This window comes from Panthera tigris, chromosome D1 (assembly GCF_018350195.1).
Source record: "Panthera tigris isolate Pti1 chromosome D1, P.tigris_Pti1_mat1.1, whole genome shotgun sequence".
Taxonomy (NCBI): domain Eukaryota; kingdom Metazoa; phylum Chordata; class Mammalia; order Carnivora; family Felidae; genus Panthera; species Panthera tigris.
Genome location: NC_056669.1, coordinates 100,417,407 through 100,434,493, shown reverse-complemented (window position 1 = coordinate 100,434,493; position 17,087 = coordinate 100,417,407). Strand labels below are relative to the sequence as shown.

At 37.2% G+C, this 17,087-nt stretch overlaps 2 protein-coding genes across 2 annotated transcripts; both read right to left on the bottom strand.

The window, feature by feature from the left end:
• Positions 1-1,866: 1,866 nt before the first annotated feature.
• Positions 1,867-2,917, bottom strand: LOC102953127 (olfactory receptor 1052-like). The gene has a single exon (XM_007088809.2). It carries the CDS (start codon positions 2,872-2,874, stop codon positions 1,867-1,869), a length of 1,008 nt encoding a protein of 335 aa, XP_007088871.2. The 5' UTR covers positions 2,875-2,917.
• Positions 2,918-9,680: 6,763 nt separating this feature from the next.
• LOC102952834 (olfactory receptor 1052-like) lies at positions 9,681-10,689 on the bottom strand. The gene is given in 2 exon segments (XM_007088808.2): positions 9,681-10,623; positions 10,625-10,689. Coding segments are annotated over 2 exon segments (1,005 nt in total). The 5' UTR covers positions 10,687-10,689.
• Positions 10,690-17,087: the final 6,398 nt, after the last annotated feature.

The following is a 17,087-nucleotide window of genomic DNA, read 5'->3' as shown; positions in this document are numbered from 1 at the left end:
AACACATATAATACCAACAGTCATTTTGTTTAAAAAACTATCAGCATTTTCAAGTGGCTGTACTCTTTTGTAGAAGTTTCCTAAGGGCTGATTTTAAGTGAATCCAATGTACTCTGATATGACAGAATCCCTTTGCACTGCCATTTTGGTACTTCTTTTAAACAACTGGGAGAAATGGAATTGCCATAAAAAAGAAGTCTGTGGAATTATTATTATTTTTGTCATTTTAACGTTTATTTACTTTTGAGAGAGAGAGAGACAGAGGCATAAGCGGGGGAGGGGCAGAGAGAGGGAGACCCAGAATCTGAAACAGGCTCCAGGCTCTGAGCTGTCAGCACGGAGCCTGATGCAGGGCTCAAACTCACAGACTGTGAGATCATGACCTGAGCTAAAGTCGGACACCTAACTGACTGAGCCACCCAGGAGCCCCACCTGTGGAATTATTTTTTAAGGTAAATATTCAAATTGTAATGGTTCTAGGCAAAAATGGCGTACAAAATGCGTATAGGAACTTCTATTAGTTTATGTAAAATGGGAGAAGGCCTGTGTAAGTATATGGATATATGTATACTTGATTTTTTTTTTAATTAGGGAGAAATAGAGAGACAGAAGAGAGGAGGAGAGGGCCTGAGGAAGAGAGAGAATCCTAAGCAGGCTCCACACTCAGCATGGAGGCCCAACACAGGGTTGACTCCCAGGAGCTGTGGTGAAATCAAGAGTGGGACTTTCAATGGACTAAGCCATCCTGGCGCCATGTATGCTTGTGTGCTTGGATTCTACGTCTCAAATGTTCATCTTGTCTGAGCTTGGATGAGCTTTCAACTCCATTGGTCCTTTGTTGTCTCATCTGTAAAACAGGGCAGCTCCTCTAGAGTCATAAAGAATAAGGAAGTCTCCGGCATTCTTTGCAATGGATTTTACTGAGTTAGTAGAGATTCAAAATAATAATTTGGGAGGGGCGCCTGGGTGGCTCAGTCGGTTAAGTGTCCAACTTTGGCTCAGGTCATGATCTCATGGCTGGTGAGTTAGAGCCCCGCGTCTGGATCTGCTCTGACAGCTGGGAGCCTCGACCCTGCTTTGGATTCTGTGTCTCTGTCTCTCCCTGTCCCTCCCTGCTCATGCTCTCTCTTTCTCTCTTAATAATAAATTTTAAAAATACATTAAAAATTAAAAAAAAATAATTTGGGAATGTAAGGGATCCAAATTAAATAATGACATAAACTTATTTTAAACTGGAGACACTTAGGATTCAATAGATGCACAAAGAGGCTTTTGCAGAACTTCCCTTATCTGATTAAAGGCAGGAATTTTGAGAGTGAGGCTGCCTATAACTGCTCTCTCCCCAGGGGGGGTTTGTCTGACAAGAAAGAAGACTGAGGAGACCACTTACCCCTTGGTAAACAATATCACAAAATTTATCTCTCATTTTTTCCCTCAAAAGCCATTTTATTCTTCCCATAGAAGCATTTCCTCTGCTAAATTAAGTATATAAACCCCACCTCTAATTACTGAGCAAGCCACTTTTTTTGTGTGTGCATCTTATATACATACGAGGAAACTTTGTCTATTCACCTGATAGTCTGTCGCCTGTCAGTTTAGTTCACAGGTCCTCAAACAGTAAACCTAAGAGGACAGAGGAAATGTCTTCCTTACCAGACAGAATGTATTGCATATGTATATGTTCATATGTGCATAATACATAATACATATATAACATATGTCTGTGTGTTTCCAAAAGCCAATAATGAATATATACTTTGAAAACACCATTTTGTTTCCTCCAACAAGTCTCACAGGTATTAAACAATGCACCTGCCTATAGAATCAATAAACATTCCTTAAATGTCACTTCTTAAAAATTCATAGTCAGAGAGCAAATATTTTTCTCACAATAATTCTTTTCATTGCTTCGTTGGCCTCTGTGCTTCTCACACTGTATATCAGGAAATTTAGGATTGGCAGCAAAAGGGTGTAAAACATGGACAGGATTTTGGCTCTATCTGGTGGGTAGCTGGAACTGCTTCCCAGATAAGTAAATATCACTGTTCCGTAGAAGAGAGTCACTACTGTTAGGTGAGATATGCACGTGGAGAACGCTTTATATCTGCTCCTTGTGGAGGGTGACTTCAGGACAGTGAGCAGGATTCCCGCATAGGAACCAACCACCATCAGGAAGGTGGTCACCGATGTCATTCCAGAGAGGACGGTAAGTAAAATCTTGTTGTGTTGGGTGTCCGAACAGGACAGTTGAAAGAGCAGTGGGATATCACAGAAGTAATGGTTGATGATGTTGGGCCCACAGAAAGACAGGCTGAGCAAGCCTCTCAGGTGGGTGAGTGAGCTGGCAGAACCCAGCAGGTAGCAAGCAGCCACCAAGTGGATGCAAAACGTGGGGGTCATGAGGCCTTTGTAGTGAAGCGGGCGGCAAATGGCGACATAGCGGTCATAGGCCATGGCCGCCAGCAGGAAACATTCAGTGGTCAGGATCATGCTGACAAAGGAATACTGAAGGAGGCAACCGTGATAGGAGATGACTTTCTGTCCTGCTAGGTAATTCACCAACATTTTAGGAATAAAGACTGACGAATAGCAGAAATCCAAGAAAGCCAGCTGGCAAAGGAAAAAGTACTTGGGGGAATGGAGCTGGGCACTAGCCCAGATTATTGCTATAATCCAAACATTGCCCACCACGGTGACAAAATAAATGGAGAGAAACAGCACAAAAAGGACAGTATTCAGTTCAGGGTTATCGGTCAGCCCAAGGAGGATGAATTCAGTTACCACACTGACATTTCTGTTGGCCATCTGTGTGTCTCCCCAGTGGGGGCCCTGGAGGGAACAAGAGGGCAATGATAACAACCCGAATATATGCATTCAATCTACTAGCATCTTTAGAAAACTGAATGGTCTAGTTAACAATCACAGTCCACAGGAAATTCAGTTCTCACAACTGTGAAAAGTCAGCCTGATAAGAGACTTGGGTTGAATCAAAGTCCCATCAGGGACTTTGATGTAAACTGGCATTATGCATCATAAGAACCCTGGAGAAATTAGCCCCCTTGGAAAGCTTCATGGGAATGTTGGTTTAACAGAAAGTTTAAGACATGGACCCTGGATAACAATATATTCCATATTCTAGAACATAAGGCAAGGACCCCATATTGTAAGAAAAACATCCCTTAAAAAACAAAACAAAACAAAACAAAACACCCCTCAATATTAACAGATCAATTTCTGAGACATCTAACAAAATTATTGTCTATGATGTCTTTTTAATTTAGACAAGCAATACATGACACATGTTTCACAATAATATGCATATACTATATATATATATAATGATTAAATTTATAGATGGTCCATAAAAATGGAAAATGAGAAATTAGGGATGTCTAGCATAGAGAATAAAAAAAAATCAAACATTTTCTATCATAACACTATTTTTTGTTAAAACTCCCTTGTTGCAGGAAGTCATTCTTTGCTGTTCTAACAAATAACTTACCATTCTATTTTCTGATTTCCTAAAGCATTTATTATCCAATGGCTTGGATTAGTCCATATCAGATTTTTTTCATAAGATTGAATCAAGAAACTTTTCAATATGTTTTGATCCCTGCAGTCAACAGATTACAAGTCTAATTTCAAGGACCGTGAACATGTTTTTGGTACATTAGGTCGTAGGTTTTTATTGAGAAAAAGATTATTAAATTAATTTTATCTTGGGCTTCATCATATACACCAGAATACATGAAAAATAAGATTATAATAGCAGATATATTAGGGACATATTTGATTAAATCTTTTTAAAGGAAAGTTTTCTTTACTGCAGAATTTATAGGAATATATAGTCCACTATTATATTTGGGGAGTTTGGGGAGAAGTAAATATAAAGCATGCTTCACGTTAATTTGACAGCTGAATTTATTTTCATTGAACAGTAATGGATATGGTATTCCACAATCCAGGCTTTGAGAATATTTCCCTGGTGTTGAATAAAAAGTGAGAAAGACATAGGTTTGGATCTCTACCCTTTTCCCAGTGTGACGTAAAGTTATTTAGTAACAATTCAAATGTTGCAAACCTTGGGACAAGATTGCTTTGATCATGTCTACTTTACTGAAATGCCAGACGTGAAAAGGAACGACTAGTTCTTTTTTGCCACAAAACCTGTGATTTCACTTCTCAGCCTTAGTTTCTAGCTTTACTACTGGTTTCTGTGAACCTTCCTCAGGAGGTAGTTGAAATAACTAAATAAGAAAATATGTTAAAACTGGCACACTCCCTAAATGTTTGCTGTAGAGTCAAAGTGAAACAAATAGCTAAAACAGAAACTGGACTATTGACACACTGGACAAATGGCTTTTGAAGAAAGTAATTTTTTGGATCTTTGCTTTTTTTGTTGTTTGTTTCATTTTGTTTAAATAGCTTTCCTTCCATTGACTTTGTTTCTAAGCAAACCAATTTGTTAATATGATGATGAGTTTCTTCTTATCTCACTGATTTCATGTTTGTTTCTTTGATTTTCATTTAATTAGCAGTAATTTTCATCTGGACTGCCTTTCACACCACTTTTCTAATGCTATAAAGCATTGAATCTAAAAATTAGCTCTGGTTAAAGGGCCAAAAGTCACCACTCTCTTCCTCAGATCTAACACAATTCAACAGCTTGTAATAATCAAACTTAAATTTTAAAGAATGTCTTTAAATTCCCTTTTGTAATTTACATAGCTATATGTAATTCACATAGCTACACAGCTACCTGAGGAAATAGGGAATTAACCCACTAATTACTTAAGAGAGCCATTTGATGTGGCGATGGTCTAATTTTATCTCCCTTATCTCAATAATTGGAAGGGATTTGAAGCATGTGGTTTTTCTTTGTCTTGCATTCATAGCATGTGTCAAGAGTTGCTGTTTTTGAAAACTAGAGAGGCATTTATAATTCCTTTGTTAAAACACAGAAACGTAACACCTACCTGGTGTTGAGGGGAAGCTTAGCCCTTTCTTTTAGTTTCCTGACTTGCATTATATTTGGCTCAGGGTCTTTGGAGAATGGAATCCCCAATGATTCTGTGATACTACGTTTCATTAAAAGAGCAAATAGAGACCAGGGGAAGCCAAGGTCCCAGCACTATCTTTCCAAATTGCAGCAATTCATGTATTTGCCTTTTTTCAGTTTTAGAGAAAGTCATCACATACATTTGTGTCTTACCTATATGAGCCTCATTATTAAAAATGAACTCCATCGGTGTTTGTTATTATAATTTGCATAATATAGTTATGATTATTTTATGTATATAGTTTTTTAAAGAGTGCTAAATTCAATTTGTTGATGACCATATGCTTCTATATACATACATTATATTTGGTAGCAGTTATGGAAAATATCCTATATTTCAATGTAAGGTAACTCAAAAGAAGCGTAAGCAATCAGCAATCACTAGATGGAATTCAGGGGTGTGTGCGTGTGTGTGTGTGTGTGTGTGTGTGTGTGTGTGTTCATACACCAGATTGCACTTTAGTGTAGGAGGGAATTTATCTCAAGTTTAACATTTTTGTCACTGTACTGGTTGAACATAAATGTAATTTCTAGAAATGCTAGGCAGGCTGCTATTTGGAGGATAGAATGAAAAATATAGAAGGTAGTAAATCACAGTGAAATGGTAGGCATTTACATATGATAAAAAAGGGAAAGGGGGCAAATAAGAATGAATAAGTCATTGATACAGGTCAAATGCATTCAAACAGCTATATAAGAACAAGGTGGTGAAAATTTGCAGCAATTTTAAAATGAGACCAACAGACTACATAGTTAAAACAGACTAACACACAGGGAATAGTATAATTAATTTTACTAACAAGTGTATTTCTTTTTCTCTGGCAACTAAATATTAAGTAGGAGCCTCGTTGGAATGCTTTTTATGTATTAAATCCCAATATGTTCCAGCCACTTCGCAACTATTATCTCTAATCATTGTGTAATTTTATTTAATTGAATATTCTGATCCATATGATTTACATTATACGTGGCCCAGCATACTTAAAGGAATTGTCTAAGTTTACACTTTAGGAAATGGTTGAACAGTACCTTAATACAGTGATTGCCCGAAGTAAAACTTTGTGCTGCTTTTAGTATTTATTCTAGACAGACTTTCAATATTGACAGACTAAGGAGTGAACATAAAAATGATGGAATTGGAAACCATATTGCATGAAGAATAGTGGAAAATATAGGAAATTTCCAGTGCGAGAAAAATTAGACTCAGGACAGTATTCTAGCACAAACTGAACATCTGAGCCACCTAAGAATAAAGAGTGAGAATTTATGAATTTTAAGACTTCATAAGATGTATTGAAGACTTGTTGATATTGGCTCTACAAAGAAAGGTCTTGCTCAAACTGAAAAAAAAAAAGGTTATATTTAATTGGTAAAATTGAATAAGCTAGTTTATAGGAGAAAGATGATAGCCATTAGACCATTTTAATAGGGTATTCTATATCAGATTAGGGTTTCGTTGGGATGACAATATGAGCCGTAGGTATCCTTAATTCCGGGAGTTGCAATTTGTTCACAGGCCACATTTGACCAAAGACAAATGAAAATTGTCATCAAAGCTGGGATCAATTATTGTGTTCACAGCACAAGACAAATCTCAGATTTTGGAAACCATAAATTCATCACACTGGCTTATGGGTCTCTTAACAAATAAGAAACCCGACCATGGTGCAACTGTACCCATGACTGATCCAAATAGTGTCAGTAACTTATTTCCTTGATGAGTTAGGCCAATTTCCAAGCTGCACACTCCAAACCTACACACATGAAATTAAATAATAATAATAATAATAATAATAATAATACATATTTAGTAGAGATTCTCTGTGAACTGAGAGGAAAGTTATGTTTGATAGACATCTGCTAAGTTCTGATTTCTCCAAGTGTTGATGTTGAGCAATAACCAGTTTTATAGATGGGGTAAAGGGACTGGAACTGAAAGTGCCCATTCTCAAATTTGTCCTGATATTTTACAGGAAAATTGATGGCATAGCATCAGATATTTCACTCATGAAGTCCTCATTTATTTCTTATTGACTAACTATATCAACCATTTAAGGACATTTGGAATCTGTTTAACTGAGTTGCATTTATTGATACACACATATATAGAGATCACTCAGGTATATATAGACAGTATATTACTCATTATGTAAGGTATATTACCCATTATCTAGAATATATTACTCGTTTTCCAATCTTCGTTCAACAAATCTGCCACACACCCTTCATTTGCTTCACAATTTAGAAAATGGACTTTCCCCCCCCCCCTTATTTTAGTATCCAGTGACTTTATAGTATAATATAGTTACTATATATAATACAGTAACCTTTTGTTGAAGGTCAATATTAAACATAAACAAATATCCTAGTTTTTTTTCTATAGAATGACTCCTCTCCCACACATACCCACATTCTGGCCAGCCCCTTATTTTATGAGGAGAGTATTGTAACAGATTAGTTTTGTCTTTCTGAGTTTTAAATATCTCGCCTGTATATCGTTCCTTGGGTTTGATACTCTAGTGTATAAGATATTGAATGCTTTTGAAAAAATTGTGAAGCATGATATAAAATCAGATTTACCTATCATTATTATTTGTCTTTATTTTTTCTGAAAACTAAAACTTGTCCTTCATTTATATGAATGCCTCTTACGTATAAATGTCACATATATGTAGCATTACGGGCCCCAATTTCAAATAATATATTCAATGATTTTGGAAAATCATAAAGGGCTCTACCAATGTTATATGATGTTCTTATTTTGTTGGTGGTGGTGCTATTATTTCATTCTGAAAAGCAACCTTTCCTCTGAATTTCTTTGCATGGATGTCTAATATAATGAGGATGTCAATTTGCTATCTTTCTTTTTTATACATTTCAATCTGATAACTTCACAAACATTGGAGCCATTCACTCATGAGTTTTGCTGTCATTGAGAGGAAAAAAATAAAAGCTTAATCTAGCTTTCCATGTAAAACGATGAATTCATACCTACAGAGGATTCAACTGTCTTCATTTGCTGATTAGACTAGATGCCTCTTGTTATTTAAGTATTTAAAAGAATCTCAAAAAAATTAAATATAAGTTTATTTGTAAATGAAGATATTTTCTAGAATACTGTTTTGTTTCCAGATAGAAGATTGTATAGCATTTTAGGGGAAGAGGTCACTATGGAACAATCAGTATCTATGGGCCTGATTTCATCATTATGCACTTATACATATAATTTGAATCAAAGGGAAAACAATTGGCTTCACATATTTTCTCTACCTGGAATACACAGCACAGGTGTTCCCTGCATATAATACCTTCAGGGAATTTCTTGTTTAATATCTAAAGAAGATTTTGGAAAATCCTTAACGGAAAAAGGGAAATGAGTCTGATTTTTTAATGACTCCCTAGTTACCTTGGAAACCTTCTTTCCAAACAGGAAGTAAAACCTTTCAGAGTAAGTTTTCTGTGAGTATTAGTGACCCTTCCACAATGAGCAGTAGTAAAACAGTGGCATTTTTTCCTGTTCAGATTCATACTTAGTAATGGAAACCAAGGCTGGGGATAGGGAAATAGCTCATAGTGACGACTACAAGTGAAATTGCACAGGCAATCTAGAACTCAAGTTCTCTCTCTCTCTTTTTTTAATGTTTATTTATTTTGAGAGAGAGAGAGAGAGAAAAAGAGAGGGCAAGTGCGAAGGGGCAGAAAGAGAATCCCAAGCAGGCACTGCACTGTCAGCAAGGAGCCCGACTGGGGGGTCGATCTCACAAACCTGTGAGATCATGACCTGAGCCCAAAATGAGTCAGGTGCTTAACTGACTGAGCCACAGTTCTCCCCAAGTTTTCTTTCTTACTATTTTTGAGTATCTACATTTGTTTTGAAGAATGTCTGGCTATAAATAATCCAGGCTAATTTTAGAAAATGCACATGCCAGGGGGCTCCTAGGTGGCTCAGTCGGTTAAGCATCCAACTTCGGGCTCAGGTCATGATCTCAAAGTCCGTGAGTTCAAATCCCCCATCAGGCTCTGTGAGACAGCTCTGAGCCTGGAGCTTGCTTCAGATTCTGTGTCTCCCTCTCTCTCTGCCCTTTCCTTGCTCATGCTCTGTCTCTCTTTCTCTCTGTGTCACTCAAAAATAAATAAACATTAAAAAGAAGAGAGAGAAAAGAAAATGCACATGCCAGGTTTGTGGATAATTCAAGTACCAATCCTTTTTGCTTTGAAAGTTATTACTTATTTCTGTGCTTAATAGAAAGATGGAGTTAAGATATATTTTTGACTTATTAATCTTATGTTTGTATTTATCTATTTGTGTGTGTTTATGTGTCTGTATATCTATTTGTATGTACTCACTTCTACCCATATGCAGGAATGAAAGTGTCTTCAATTGTCCACGAATAAAAAGCCTAGATCTTACTATGGTTTTTAGGTTTGTTTACACAATAGCCAGACATATCTCTTATAACATGTTACATTCTTCTAGCCGTTTTTCTTCTGCTATAAATCATAGGTTCCCATTAAATAAAGTCTAGGATTCCTGTGGGCTCAAAACTTTAACAAATTCGTATAAACATTCTTATCCAGAGTGCCTCTTTGTATGCTATTTTGGGATGCAGAGGGTGTGAAATTAACAAGGGAAGTATTTCATTTCTATAGCCTTTTTCACGGCATCCTTTACTTCCTTATTCCTCAGGCTGTAAATCATTGGGTTTAACATAGGAATCACCAAGGTATAAAGCACAGACACCACCTTCTCTTGTTCTAAGGAATATTGGGAACTTGGTTGAATGTAACTAAAGCTTACAGAGCCATAGAGTAAAGTCACGGCCGTTAGGTGCGAAGCACAGGTAGAGAAGGCTTTTTGTCTTCCTGCTGCTGAGCGGATCCTCAGGATGGCGGCAACAATGAAGATGTAGGAGATCATCACAGTCAAGAAAGTGACGATGGCAATAATTCCAGAAAAGATTAAAAGCAACAGTTCATTCATGGACGTGTCAGAACACGACAGCTTCAACAGTGGGGGAAGGTCACAGAAGAAGTGACTGATGATGTTTGGCCCACAGAAAGACAATTTCACCAAGCCAATTGTGTGTGTCAACGAATTGATTAAGCCTCCTACACATGACCCAATGACCAGGACAACGCAAACTATTTTAGTCATCGCCACTGTATAAAGTAAAGGGTTCACGATGGCCACGTAGCGGTCATAAGCCATTGCCGCCAGCAATAAACCCTCAGTGGTAAGGAGTGACACAAAGAAAAAATATTGCACGATGCATGCAGAGAATGAGATTGTCTCCCGTTCAACAAAGAAGTTGAGCAGCATTTTCGGTGCAAAGACTGACGAATAACAGGCATCAACAAATGACAGGCAGCTAAGGAAATGATACATGGGTGTGTGGAGTTTGGGAGTTATTTGGATTAGAAAGAGCATTCCTAGATTCCCCACCAAAGATATGGTGTAGATCAGAAGGAACGGCGTAAAGAGGACCACTTTCAGTTCAGGACGGTCTGTCAGTCCCAAAAGGATAAACTCTGTAACCAGTGTCAAATTATCATCAGCCATGTGTGTGTTTCTTGGCACCTGTTAATGATAAGACTGGAATAAATTGCGAATAATCATGCCACACCATCAAGCCTATTTGGAATCCCTATCTGGCAACTTGAGCTGTTGATTTTTCTTTTCTGGTTGTTTTAACTAGAAGGTCTCTAATCTCTTCAAGGACTGTTTATTAGTCTATTTTTTAAGGAAATTCCATGAGTGTGAAAAGAAAACATTAGGGTCTTAGTTTCAGGACGCATTCAAGTGTTTATGTTTTTATGTGAAGAAAAAAAAAACTAAAGTGAATTTTATTCTAAAATATGCAAAGCAAAGTCCAGTTAATAAAGCGTAATAAATAAGGTTAGAACTTTAATCTGTGGTCTCATTGAAGTTCTTTTAACCTTCTCACTTTGGGGGGCTCCTGAGTGGCTCAGTTGATTAAGCAACCAATTCTCAGTTTCACCTCGGGTCATGATCTCATGGTTTCATGAGTCTGAGCCCCAGGTCAGGCTCCATGCTGACAGTGTAGAGCCTGCTTGGGATTCTTTGTCTCCCTCTCTCTCTCTGCCCCTCCCTGACTTGCACTGTCTCTCTCAAAATAAATAAATAGAGCTTTAAAAAATTAAAAAAAAAAATAAACTTCTCACTTTGGGTTTAATGGTAGCTAACGCCAAATACAACAAGATATAAGAATTAACTATACTTGGGGCACCTGGGTGGCTCAGTCGGTTGGGCATCCGACTTCAGCTCAGGTCATGATCTCGCAGTCTGTGAGTTCGAGCCCCGCGTCGGGCTCTGGGCTGATGGCTCAGAGCCTGGAGCCTGCTTCCGATTCTGTGTCTCCCTCTCTCTCTGCCCCTCCCCTGTTCATGCTCTGTCTCTCTCTGTCCCAAAAATAAATAAACGTTAAAAAAAATTAAAAAAAAAAAGAATTAACTGCACTATACCATCTGAACTAAGAAATCCACTAAGCCTTCACATTTAGTTCATGCTCCACATTTTTTGTAGGCTGGATGTGATGAGTGATAAAGCCCTAACATCCAAAAAACTTGTGGTCATCCTTGTAAAATAGCCAAAGGCATTGGCTTCTTAGAAAAATGTCCACTGGAAATGAGAGATAGATACTCTGAGCTGGAATGCAAAACCTGATGAACAGTAACGTATAATCAACTTATACTTACCTTTTGATATCAAATAGAAATATCTTACAGGGCATATGGGTGGTTCAGTCAGTTGAGCATCTGACTCTTGGTTTTGGCTCAGATCATGATCTCATGTTTCGTGAGTCCAAGCCCCACATCAGACTCTATCCTGACAGCGTGGAGCCTGCTTGGGATTCTCTCTTTCCGTCTCTCTCTGCCCCTCTCCCCTCTCCCCTGTCTCCATCTCTCTCAAAAATAAATAAACTTTATAAAAATAAAAAAAAATAAATACCTTACTCCAAAGATTCAAGAAACACAATTTTTATACCTTTTTGAGAAAGAGCTAAGTAAACCTATAAAGTAAAGCAAAACTATAAAACATACAGATACTTTTTTACAGTATTTTTTGGATGTGGCAGCATGTTTCCTGAGGTATGCAAAGTCTTTTCCACTTAATGGACAGTTGTTGATTATTACTATATTTTGTTTGAAAAAATATAGCTATCTTTCTACATCTATATAGAATATAAAACTAAATATTTTAAACAGTTCACAATAATACAGTTTTACTTCTATAGGATAAAGGGAGACACTCTTGACGGCTTCATCATCCTTTCACTGAGAGACTATTTCTTGGGTACAGGATGTCAAACTCAGAAAAAAAAAACATTGCAAAATTACTGAAATAGTAGGAAATGAGGCAACTGTGTTAGATGTGGAATATCTGCAATGATAGGTGAGTAATCCCTATGTTTATACGCGGCTATGTCAGATTGCAATTCATCCTTTAGAGAAGAGTATTTCACACTGTAAAATGCTGGTTTTGGGAGGCACCTGGGTGGCTCAGTTGGTTGAGCTACTGACTTCAGCGGAGGTCATTATCTCCAGGTTTTGCATTCGAGCCCTTGGTCAGGCTTTGGATCCTATGTTCCTCTCTCTCTGCCGCTCCCCCATTGGTGCTCACTCTCTCAAAAATAAATACACATTGAAAACATTGTTTTTCATTGTTTCAGTAGATGTTGCCTAGTGATTTTTATGTTAACGTGGAAAAAGAGAACGAAGTGTGGGATAAGGGGTGTGAATAAATGGCCAAATTATAAATTTCTCCCACACTGTGTTTATAAGATTTAAATTGGAGCATCATTTTTGTGCCTTCATCTTGTTGTTTGTAATTTTAACTGATTTGCAAAATTTATGTATATGAGATAATCAAATAAGTGAGTTTAACGTACTAGTGTAAGAAAAAAAAGGAGCACCTGGGTGGCTCAGGCAGTTAAGTGTTTGATTTTGGCTCAGGTCATGATCTCACTGTTCCTGAGTTCAAGCCTCACATGGGGCTCTGTGCTGACAGCTCTGAGCCTGAAGCCTGCTTTGGATTCTGTGTCTCCTCCTCTCTCTGCCTCTCCCCTGCTTAGGCTCCGTCTCTCACTCTCTCTCTCAAAAATAAATAAAACACTTTTAAAGAAAAACTATTCAACACTTTAACTTATTTAGGAATCTTATAATCACTCATTCTAATGGATTGTTTCTCTCTATTTCCCTCAAAGCAACCCATCAATCACACAAAATGTTTCATTTGTCTTATACTTACAATAATACAAAAATTTGGTAAATGGTAGTAGTTAAAGGTAGCAGGATTGAAATTCAAACTTATCCTTTAATATATGAGAACCATACGCAGAGGCTCCATGATGTGAGAGCAAGCGCGAGATGGTCAGAAAACCATCCTGTCCGAAGACAGGCTTAGATGCAAATTCAGTTATATGTTTACTTCAGTTCAAATGGGAATAGAGTCTCTGGAGTTAATCGTCTGATCAAAAGGATTTAAGAAATACATGATTAAAAGTTCCTCTTAAGGGATTGAGGAAACTCTCAAGAACTTAATGGCTCCCTGAAGACATTTAATTACCTGAATGTTACAGCGAATAAAAGGAAATATGGGACAGGTATTAAAAAAAAAAAAGAATATATAAACTCTGAAAAACAATGCCATAGAATAGATAGTGATCCCTGCTCGGTACTTTACCAAGAGAAGCTTTTCAGAAGAATACATTAGTTGGGCCTACCGCGAGCATATACGCGCACGCGCACACACACATCCCCTCCCCCCCCCACACACACAAAAGTGAAACTAAAACACAACATCGATGGGTTTTAAGGTAGTAGAATAACATGTGGTTTAAGAAAAAAAGGTATTCCTTTTTTTTCTTGGATTTTATGGATAACATCAAAGGAAATTGAAATTACTACTTCACAGGATTCCACGAAATGAACCCAACCACCTAAAGCTTGAATGATTGTTCCTCCATTCTATCATGTGTCTACTGATAGAAACTTTTGGCATTTGGCCTCCATCTTTAAATGAATAATGAAGATTTCTGGTGGTAATATTTCGCACTATTTCCGCACAGTGTGGAATTGTAAACTTGATTTATTGAACCGCAAATTGTTTATTTATAATCCTGTAAATAAGAATTGTCCTTTGTTGTTGATTCTAAAAGCAATTTAACTTTTCTTTCCTAAATGTACATTTCCTAAATTCCTTCATTAAAGGCTAATGGAGCCGTTGGTACAAGTGGGGATTAGTGATATTCTAAATTTGAATTAGGCCAGAAGAGGACTCATTATTTCAGAAGGCCTAGAACATTCTAAGTACCTGGTGCATTCTGGTTTTTTCCAAGCATATAATTTACTGCCAGTCCATATATGAAGAATTATATAACAAATATATATCAGACCTATAAGGAGACTTTTTAAGGTAAGTTTATTTATTTATTTTGAGAGAGAGAGACAGAATGTGCACACAAATTGGGGAGGGGAGAGACAGTGATAATCTCAAGCACACAGCCCAATGCAGGTCTCAATCCTAGGACGACTGGTGAGAGATCATGACCTGAGCTGAAATCAAGAGCAGGAGGCTTAACCAACTGATCCACCTAGAAGTATGAAGAGATTAAGCTTCTCAGACTAATATCATCTTTTCTCCTAGCAAATGGTAGATTAAGGACAAAAAGTATGTGGGGAAAAAAAAAACTTGATAGATTTCTGTATTTGCAGGTGACAAGGGAGAGAATAAAACTGAATAAGTATTTTTCAGAGGGTTGTTTAAAATGGAGCTGGGAGGACATTGAGGAGGTGGGGCTAGAAGCCAAGGCATGCGTTCTGTGTTAAAATGGACACAAATGGCCTTTCTGCCTGACATGAGCCCTACCCACCAATCAAATACAGGTTGGCGTAACTGTAGCTACAGCAGCACCCATCACATGTCCTTCAAAATTAGTTATGTAAATTCCCTCTCTCCTCTTTAAAAACTCTAACTCCCTCTGTTTCCCCTCAGCGCGCTTGTGATTTGGGTTGAATCTGTCTCTCTTGCACTGCAATCCCTAAATCCCCAAATAAACACACGTACTGTATGTTGCAAACACACGTACTGTATGTATGTTTATAAGATTCAAATTGGAACATCATTTTTGTGCCTTCATCTTGTTGTTTGTAATTTTAACTGATTTGCAAAATTTATGTATATGAGATAATCAAATAAGTGAGTTTAACATACTAGTGTAAGAAGAAAAAGGAGCATCTGGGTGGCTCAGGCAGTTAAGTGTTTGATTTTGGCTCAGGTCATGATCTCACTGTTCCTGAGTTCAAGCCCCTGCATTTAGAAAGTCGCTATCAGGTCCTCTATCTTCTGTAGATCTACAAACCTCTTGAGATCATATGCAATACTATCTTTTTTTTTTTTTTTTAGTAATCTCTACACCCAATATGGGTCCTAACTCAGGACCCCAAGATCAAGACTCAAATGTTGTACCGCGGAGTCAGGCAGCCACCCAGGGCAATGCTATCTTTAAAAGCACCTATTTCTTGGGGTGCCTGAGTGGCTCACTCAGTTAAGGGTCTTACTATGACTCAGGTCATGATCTTGTGGTTCGTGGGGTCCAGTCCTGCAACAGACTCTGTGTTGACAGCTCAGAGCCTGGAGCCTGCTTCAGATTCTGTGTCTTTCTCTGTCCTTCCTCTGCCCATGCTCTCTGTCTCTCAAAATAAACAGGTAAACATTTAAATAAATAAATACATAAATACATAAATGCACCTATTTCTTAGAAATGGCCTCATACCGATTATCAGATCCTTAAATGAATAGCCAAGCTAAGAGCTAATGGATTAACAATAAAAACTGACATTTTTAAAAATATTGACTTAAATGCTTTTATTTATTTAAATGTATTGACATTTTAAAAGTATTGACATCAAACCCATTTATAGGGCTGCAATTGAATTTGGCATATAGAAAAATTTAGCAGCAGTATTTAAAATGAATTTAGCATATAATTATTGGTTTTTGATCATGAAAGAAGTTTTTTTGTGAAAAACATAATTCAGAAGTATATTTATTAGGGGCATCTGGGCAGCTCAGTCCATTAAGCATCAGATTTTGGCTCAGGTCATGATCTCATGGCTTGTGGGTTCGAGCCCCAGGTCGGGCTCTGTGCTGACAGCTTAGAGTCCAGAGCCTGTTTAGGTTCTGTGTCTCCCTCTCAAACTCAGTTTCTCTCTCTTTCTCAAATATACATAAACATTAAAAAAGTTAAAAGAAGTTATATTAATTAATACAACATATTGAAACGTTATAGAAAATAACTTTCTTCGAGAAAAGTTACGGAGGAATAATTCTGATACAAGCAGCAGTGCTGTTATAAGTGTATAATTTAACGAGTTTTGACAAACGCATGCTCCAGGCCAATTACTACCACAATCAAAACATAGAACATTTCTATAACCCTCAAAGTATCTTGTTCTCTCTCCAAGAAACCCCTGTTTCAGAAACCCAGCTCCGAAGAGCTGCTGATCAGCCATATATATTTATGAGATATGCTTTTTCGGAGTTTCATAACGTTGGGATAATACAAGTTTTTTTGGTCTGGATTTTTTTTCAATCAGAATACTGTTTTCAGAAACATGTGACAGCAATCATTAGTTGTTGTTGTTGTTGTTTGGTAACATTCCATTGTATGCATATACACACTTTGTTTATCCACTCACCCCTTAATGCACTTTTGGGTTGTTTGCAATTTTCGGCTACTTCGCATAAACCTGTTATAAATACTAGAGTAAAAGTTTTGAAAGGACATGATTACTCAGTTCTCCTCCATAAGTATCTAAGAGTGAAGTCTTTCACTTCATTAACAGGGAATATCCATTTATTTAAATGTCCCGTTCCTCTCAGCAATGTTTTACAGTTTTCCTGTCTTTACCATCAAGTTGATTTTTTGTTGTTGGATCTATTCCAAAATGTTTTATACATTTTGTACTATCGTTAATAGAGATATTTTATTAATTATTTGAGGAG

What these genes read in the sequence shown, in the direction of transcription:
- LOC102953127 (XM_007088809.2), bottom strand. Translation starts at nt 2,874, where the DNA reads ATGCATATATTCGGGTTGTTATCATTGCCCTCTTGTTCCCTCCAGGGC.